Source organism: Hibiscus syriacus, unplaced genomic scaffold (assembly GCF_006381635.1).
Source record: "Hibiscus syriacus cultivar Baekdansim isolate YM2019G1 unplaced genomic scaffold, ASM638163v2 tig00110053_pilon, whole genome shotgun sequence".
Lineage (NCBI taxonomy): Eukaryota > Viridiplantae > Streptophyta > Magnoliopsida > Malvales > Malvaceae > Hibiscus > Hibiscus syriacus.
Window position 1 is genome coordinate 691,755 of NW_024062577.1, and position 8,803 is coordinate 700,557.

The 8,803-nt window shown below is 36.7% G+C and overlaps 2 protein-coding genes across 2 annotated transcripts; one reads left to right on the forward strand and one right to left on the reverse strand.

Moving 5' to 3' along the window:
• Nucleotides 1-327: 327 nt before the first annotated feature.
• On the forward strand, nt 328-2,957 carry LOC120214159 (ADP-ribosylation factor GTPase-activating protein AGD7-like). Its single transcript, XM_039212125.1, has 2 exons — nt 328-1,186; nt 2,179-2,957. The coding sequence occupies exons 1-2, from the start codon at nt 470-472 to the stop codon at nt 2,638-2,640; spliced, it is 1,179 nt and encodes a 392-aa protein (XP_039068056.1). The 5' UTR covers nt 328-469; the 3' UTR covers nt 2,641-2,957.
• Nucleotides 2,958-3,009: 52 nt separating this feature from the next.
• LOC120214160 (histone H4) lies at nt 3,010-3,519 on the reverse strand. Its single transcript, XM_039212126.1, has one exon. It carries the CDS (start codon nt 3,443-3,445, stop codon nt 3,134-3,136), a length of 312 nt encoding a protein of 103 aa, XP_039068057.1. The 5' UTR covers nt 3,446-3,519; the 3' UTR covers nt 3,010-3,133.
• Nucleotides 3,520-8,803: the final 5,284 nt, after the last annotated feature.

The window sequence follows — 8,803 nt, forward strand, 5'->3', positions numbered from 1 at the left end:
AATTTATAACCATCATTTTAACCCAAAAAATCTACCGAAGTAAATATATATATATATATATATATATATATATATATATATATATATATATATATATATATATATATATATATATATATATATATATATAGGGTAGAGACTTAGTTATATATAACCCTAATTTTATAAACTATTAAATACGGTTCTGTTGCTACACATACAGCACACGCCAAAGAGGCGAGGAAAACGATCGACACACGAACTACGCGCGTCTTGTGAAAAATACGAAACACATAATTTGCCCACCAAATTTGCTAATTTCAACACAGAACTCGCCGTCCACCACCGTTTCCCCTAAATATGGTTCTCACGCTCCTCAAACAAATCTCAGCCTTCCGCTAATCCTCTTCCATTCTCCTTTTTGCATCCATTTCTTTGATCCTTTCTTTCTTTTTCTCCGAATTTGATTTCGGATCCGGTCCTACCAACTATGGCGGCAACAAAACGATTAGAGATCCTTCAATCACAGCCGGGTAACAAAACTTGCGTCGATTGTGACGGAAGAAATCCCGCCTGGGCTTCGGTTTCGTACGGCATTTTCATGTGCTTAGAATGCTCCGGCAAGCACCGTGGCTTAGGTGTGCACATCTCATTCGTCCGTTCCGTTAGCATGGATTCATGGTCCGAGATCCAGATCAAGAAAATGGAATCCGGTGGTAATGAGCGGTTCAATGCCTTTTTAGCTCAGTACGGGATTCCTAAAGAAACCGACATAGTTACCAAGTATAATTCAAATGCCGCCGGTGTTTATCGCGATCGTATTCAAGCACTAGCCGAAGGCCGCCCTTGGCAGGATCCGCCTGTTGTGAAAGAGAGTGACAACGGAGGCGGCGGTCATAGAAAGCCGCCGTTGAGCGGTTGTAACGGGAATGATAACGAAGAGAATGGAGGTTCGAGCGATTTGACGAGGAATCAAACGTTGAGTGATTTTAGAGTGGAGAACAAGTGCTATTGTCGGAGAGCAGGTCCGATGAGGTCAAAGTCGTCGGAGGATATTCAAGTTGAGGCGAATAAGGATACAGAATTGATGTCGGAAAAGCCACCACCACCTTCGCATGGAGGGAAATTTGTTGGGTTTGGATCAACTACTAAGCCTGTCCATAAGAAAAATAAGTCTCATGGGGATATCCTCTCTCTTAAGTCTCAGGTTAGCCCATTGTATCCATTTCATTCATTTTTTCTTCCTTTGGATTAATATATATTTTGTTGTTTGAATTTTGTTCAAAGTCGCTAATTACATTCAAATTTAGAGTTCAAATTTTACATATTTTTTAATCATTAAATTAATTTATCATTTTAATCTTATCAATAATTTTGACGCTAAATATTATCTTGACCTTGAAATGATTCTTTTCTTAAACATATAATTTAATTAATATTTTTAAGGACAGAGTACACAAATGATCCCGATTATAAAATATTTTATTTTTATTAAAATCTCTCAATTATTAAAAGTTATAAAGTGATCTCTCAATAATATGATGTTATTTTGTTGAGTCTCATGACTATTAAAATTATAAATTATCATTCGATTATTTATATGTTTTAAATGTGTCATTTTCTATTAAAATATTGGTGATTGTCTTAGTTAGACATTAACTTGTTGACTGGTATATGATAAAATTTGATCTCATAATTATTTAAGCTATATTTTATAAATTGATTTCTCGTTTATATTATGTGATCAAGTCGGTGCATAAAATATTATATCATCAAGTCAGTGTTTGAAAGCAACGACAATGGCAATAAAAATTATTAAAATAGGATTTTATTATATTTCGGTCAATAGATTGACGTATACCTCAAACAATCATCAATGTTTTAATGAAAATAGACAAATTTGGAATATATGAATAGTTGTATGACCATTTTATTGTTTTTAATAATCGGGGAACTCAACAAAATAATATCCTATAATTAAGGGACTATTTTATAACTTTAAATAGTTAGGGACTTAATAAAGAAATATTCTATAGTAGGGGGACGATTTTTGTACTTTACCCTATTTTTAAACAATCCAAATTGAAGCTAAATTTTCTTTAAGGATTCAATTGGAATGTTTTGAAATTTTGATCTCTAATCTAGTACATTTAACCCTGAAATTCAAATAGTTTTATAAATTGTTGGTTCTTTATGCAGGTGGAGGGTGGCAATGACACGAAGGTTCACAAAACAGCCAATGTTGTGGCTACAAAGATGAGTGAGATTAGCCGTAAAACATGGGGTGTTATGAAAGAGGTAGTCACATTAGCAACAGAAATGGTTGGGGCAATGACCCAGAAAGGCAATAACTGGCCAAGACATGAGGGCAAGAACGGTCATTATAAGGCGTTTAAACAAGACATAGTATGGGAATTTTCTTCTCATGGTTCAAGTGACTGGGAAAACTGTGTCACAATAGACAATACAACAAGGGAAGACACACCAAATGCGATTGCTAATGAAAACGATGATTGGGCTGGCTGGGACGATGCTAATGAACATTTCAATAATGGTCATAGTTCTAGTGATTGGGATAATTGTGGCACAAAAGACGATACAAAGGAAGATGCTACAAAAGCGATTGCTAATGAAAATGAACTGGGCTGGCTGGGACGATGATAATGGAAATTTAAAGAATGGTGAATAGGGCAAGTCTGCCTGTCACAATTGATAAACCCGATCCTCACGCAATGGTTGTGACTTGCATTGATTAAATTTTGTGAGATATTATCCGATGCTTGTTCAAGCTGAACAACAATGATATCACAGTTGACCATTACATCATAAACCTACAAACCAGGACACCGTCCAGATCCAAGTGAAGTGGAAGTTTTTTTCTTTGTGCATTATTGAGCCATGTTTTGTTTTTGAAAGTAACTTTGTAATAGAAAGGGCTAATTGCCCAATTGAAAAGTGCATTCTTACATTCTTGATTATTTCAAGATCCCAAATTACTTTGAAACTAAAAGCAAACAAAGTTCAATTACATTTGGGCATTAAACAGTAGATGTATTTCATTGCAGACATAGCAAATCAAAACCCAGAATTGATGAACGAAAAGCTACAAAAGGCTTTTTCATAAAATTCACAAACTAGCCTTCTAATGTTCACCCTAACCGCCGAAACCGTAAAGGGTCCTGCCCTGCCTCTTGAGGGCGTAAACGACATCCATGGCAGTAACCGTCTTCCGCCTAGCGTGCTCAGTGTAGGTAACGGCGTCACGAATCACATTTTCCAAAAAGATCTTGAGTACGCCTCTCGTCTCCTCGTAGATCAAACCACTGATTCTCTTCACACCGCCTCTACGGGCCAAACGGCGAATCGCCGGCTTAGTGATACCCTGTATATTATCCCGGAGAACCTTCCTGTGCCTCTTGGCTCCTCCCTTTCCCAGCCCCTTGCCTCCTTTCCCACGGCCAGACATATTCAAGATTTGGAACCTTTTTTAGAAAAAAGATTGGAAGATTGAGATTTCAATTCCGCTAGAATTGAGATGGGCAACGTGTGGAAGGATTTTAAATAGACAGAACCGTGGGTGTGTTTTTCGGGGTTAGCAAAAAGAGAAGAGAATGTATACCGTTGGATTGAAACTTTATCGACGGTAAATATTACAATCCGTGGCTTTTAATTTTATTGGTTGGAGATTGAGGTTTTTTTTTTTTAGAACTGGAGATTGAGGTGTTATCCAACGGCTAATGGGAGGGATCCGTGTCACATATTTTGTGTCGGGTTTGCACCGTCGCTTAAGTTCTCTTCAACGGCTCCAGAATGTCCGGGGCATCTGATTGGTCAATTGTAGTACGCTAGGATCACTAACGTGTATTATTTCCATAAAATCTAATGGTATAATGTCGAATTAACCCTCATGATTTATCAAAATAACTATTTTAGTTTTTATTTTTTTAACAACCTTTCATTTTAAGATAAAAAGGCTGAATGTTCCCCGCACACGCAGCCATGAGCTCTTTTAAACAAAGAATGACTAGTTATTAAATAATTGGTCTAATAATAAAATGTATTCTTATTATTAATATATTTTATCACTTTAATCTATAATTATAAAAATGATTTAATTTGTTTACGGTTATTTTTCAATTTGATTTGAGTATAAGAAAAAAATCCTCAATATTTTATGAGTTATTATTCATACACTAGCAGTGAAAAAAAATTAACGCTAATATTATCGTGTATCCTATTTGAGGACTACAAATTTTAATTTTAACCTATAAACTATAAAGCCTAAAACCTAAAATATTATCTTTTAAATCTTAAGTAAAATATATGAGAGAACTAAAATCTCGCTCAGAGAACAAAATTTCATTACTAATCCATTAAATAATTTTTTATATTTTTCTTTTCTCTCTCTCTCTATCTCTCTCTCTTTTTCTATTTTCAGAGTGCTCTATATAGGGATGGACATGGGTCGGGTTTGGGTCACCCCGATCCTATCCGAAAAATATATACTCACCATCTGACCCAAATCTGACCTGATTTTTTGAGATAAAATCCGAACCTGATCCGATCTGACCCGAAATAATAAAAAATATTATTTTTATTCAATAAAAATAATGATTTAATTGAAAAAAATAATATATAGAGGAATATTATTGTAATTATTCTTAAATATATAAGGTAAAATTATATTTTTTTATGGGTCAGGTTGAGTCGGGTATTTTTCACCATAAACTCGAATTCGACCCGACTCGAACCTTATTTTTAAAAAAAAAAAAAAACTCAACCCAATCAAGTCGGGTCGAAACTCATCGGGTTCGGGTCTCATGTCCATCCCTAGATCTACATCCTAAAAATACACAAATACCATTCCTAAAAAAGAACAAATTAACTTAACATTAATTAGTTGATTAAATATCAAGTGTTTGATGGTCTATATGATACTTGGATACATTCCTTTAGTCCCTTGTGCAACTACGTGAAGAACCCGAATCAAAACTTAGTTTTGGCCTCATTTGAAGAACTAACTAACAACAATGGAAATTGGAATTTCTCCAAACTATCAGACATATTCCACGATGAGACAATCTCCCATATCCATGGAATAAGATGTCCTGATGCTTCGGACTCGGATGATCAACCCTACTGGGGCACTAGATCAAGAACACCTTTGAAACAATGATGGCTTATAGCTATTGAACCGCTCATACTTGGGATGATAAACTCTCGATCTGGAGTTCAATATAGGTGCTACCCCTACGACTTTGACTTTTCCTGTGGCTGTCGTTCAAGCTGAAATTATTAACAAATTCTGAGAGACACCACCAAACTATTGGCAGCTCACCCCTTTGTCCATGCTGTCATAATTTTCAAGAAACGACCATCCATGTATTGCGTGACTGCATCGAAGCTAAAGTTGTCTGGAATCGCCTTATCCCTGCCTACTTGATCGATTGTTTTTATCTCAGCGACCCTCAGCAATGGCTTCAGGATAATATTCTCAATCAAGTGATTCACACTGGGACCTTTCTTGGAGTACTTTATTTGTTGTAACTCTTTGGCATATATGGAAGAGCAGAAACGACAAAGTATTTAAAAGCATTCCTCATAATGGAGACTCCACCCTTAGTCGTAGCTTCACCTGGGGTCGTTACTACGCAGAAAATAAAGTGCTTTCAACGTCCAATCGTTCCAACCCGAACCAGCAGGTTGATTGAAAATCTCTCGAGTCCGGTTTGATTTGCTTGAACTTTGATGGAGCTGTCTCCTCCACCACTAAACATGGAGCCATCAGTGGAGTATTTAGAGACAATGTAGGATCATGGATCCTTGGTTTTAACAAAGCTCTTGGGATCTTACAACCACTGTGTAGACATTCATTTTCGTCCGGAGTTTTTTTTAAGGGTAAAGTATAGTAATAGTCACTGAACTTTTTTAAAGCTTTCATTTAGGTCCCCTAACTTTTAAAACTTGCCATACAGTCCCCCAATATTTAGTCTGTTTGCAATATGGTCCCCCAATATTTAGTTTGTTTGCAATATGCTCCCCGACGTAACCGGCCGTTTGACGTCGTTAAACTGTTGTTAGTACATTTGCAATATGGTCACTTAACTTTTCAGGCGCTTGCATTTAGGTCCCCCAACTTTTAAAACTTGCAACATAGTCCTAAATTTTATTCTAAATCCCAAATTCCTTTTCGATCTCGAATTTCCTTTTTCGCTTCTCTCTTCTCATTTCCAGCGTAACTTTTCAGTCGGAGATGCATGGGAAATTATAATCTAACTTTGAATTATGTTGAGGTGTTGACTTGAATAAGGGTCCATTGAGAGAAGACCCGACCAAATGACTATTGGAACCATCAACGATTCAAGGTGTAATATTACATACATGACATCTAAGGTGAAGCATAGATGTTCGATGAAATGCTTGTGAGAAAAAAATGGGGTTAGAAATGCAGAGTTGACAAATACTACTAAGATGAACTAAGTATCATTATTGAAAGTCACCAACAAAGCTGTAATTATTTTGTATAAATGACATATAATAATTTATTCATTTAATTATTGTGCTTAAAGATTTTCCAACATATAATCAAATATAATGAAATCTCAAACATCACATTCACCTCTCAGTCTCTTTTGTAACTCGAAAGGCATCATGACAGGGTCAAGTAGTTGCTCCAAATATATTATCCTGTCATGATGCCTTTCGAGTTGCGTGCATACAAAATTGTCTTCAAAAGCTGATAACTCCGTAAAAGGCCACATTTTGGGACATTTTCACTTAAGTTATTGAGTGTCCAATAGCTCATTTAGGACCATGTAGATGCATTTAGAAGCATTTAGTTGCATGTGGTGGAATTCAGTATGTTGCGACATTTTATTTTTAAAGCAGTGTTGCCTTATGGGAAAGGTGCTTGTCTGATGATGTGCAGGTTTTGAAAGTAATGAAAAGAGGAAAAGAAATGTCATGACATAAGGAGATTGCTGAGCAGAATGAAAATGCCAAGTTCAACCCGCATTTCGAAAAAGACTTAAAGTACGAGAAGATATTTTTTTGAAGCTAGATGTATCCAACTCTCCGAGAGCTCTGCCCGAGAAATCTACCTCGAAGATCCGCCTGGAGGGATCAGCACTGCAACCGTCGGTCCTACTGCTGACGCCACCTGACCCTGCAGATCATGTCTGTCCTTGGGCGCCTGCAACGGGATTATGCCGGTCACTCAGCCAGCTACCCAGGTTGTATCATAGCCTGTTCTGCCCGACTCTTAAGTAACTTAACCATGGTTTTGGGGTTTCCTATGAAGGTCAACACCAAGTCCTAGGATTACTTTCCCCTATAAATAGAGGATGAAGCCACATTGTTGAAGACTTTGGTTCCACCCAATTTGAGCTTAAAAAGTTAGAGAGAAAATGTCTCATCTTTCTCCGTCAATCCTACTTGTTGTGGCATTTCTCCTTGACAAGCCTGAGGGAGTGGCATCCTGAGCATCCGAGAGGAGCCAGTTTGCTAGGAGCAGTGCTTGGTGGCCGAGGGAAGCATTGGGCAGTGCACGTCGAAGGCTTTCTCTCATCCCCTTTGTTCTTTGCTTTCATATTTTGTTTTTGGGTTGTAAGGAACGAATGATACTTGCTTTTTGCTTGTGTATTTCGAACCCCACCATGAACTAATCCTAATTGGTGGGAGTTCACTTGGATGTTTAAGTTTTTATTTCAATGAATGGTTGCTTTGCTATGCTTTAACCTGTTTTGTTTATGAAACTTAATGCCTTAAGGTTGTAGGAGCTACGAGAGTAGCCTTTACTTAAGAGATCTTGAGGGTTCGAGAGAATGCCTTGGCAATTTATCCTTAGTGTTCGAAAGAAACTAGGGATGAACTATATAAACATGGGGTTTTATGTAGTAACTAGGCCTAATCCACCTTAGAGATAAGGATAAGATTTCATTAGACTAAAAGGAGTTGTGCAAGAACGATAGGTTAGATGTTAATGCTGCCGCAAAAAGGTATTGCCGAGACATATCTTATTATCTGAACCAATAGGATCACTGCAGGGGTTTACGCCAATCGGTTTTGTCATGACATCTTTAATCTGTCAAGTCCCTTACTAGAGATAGCATAGGGCACCTTAGTAGGCTCTGTCGGGCAGACTAGGCATAGAAGAAATATCATTTGGTGAAATAGACTTAGATTTTCTCGGTTACTCCTATCACTCATTCCCATAGCAGCTTGTCGTGTGAGAAAGCTAAAGTCCTATATATATATATATTAAATCCAGTAATTGCACTTTATTTTGCCTTGACATTTCTATTTGTTTGCACTTATCACAATTGAATTTGCCACGACATTTCATTCAACTTGCCACGACATATTCAATTGCAACCACACTACCACCATTCCATTTTCACATCAGTCATTCCATTTTGCCACAACATTCTCATTTGTACATACCATCAAAAGCTATAATTCAATACAATTCAACTGTAAAATTTCCAAAACATGTAAAAAAAATTAATTCGTTCACGATATATCAGTCCCATAATCAACATAAACTTATTAAAAATAATACGAGCTCATAGGATGCCAAAAACCACAAGTCGAATCAATACAATTCCAAGTAAACTAGTACCAGCTGTCTTATGGATTGAGCCTGGCGATTTCACTATGTCGATACTAATAACCAATTCCCTAATTTAAAGAAAACCCAAACAAGAAGATCAAAAAAATTTAGCCTAGGACCCTATTTCACTTCTATTCTGATAGATTGAATATATTTCATAAGGAGTACTAAAAGTTTTAATTAAGAAGAAAGAAAGAAAAGTAGATGGTTTTG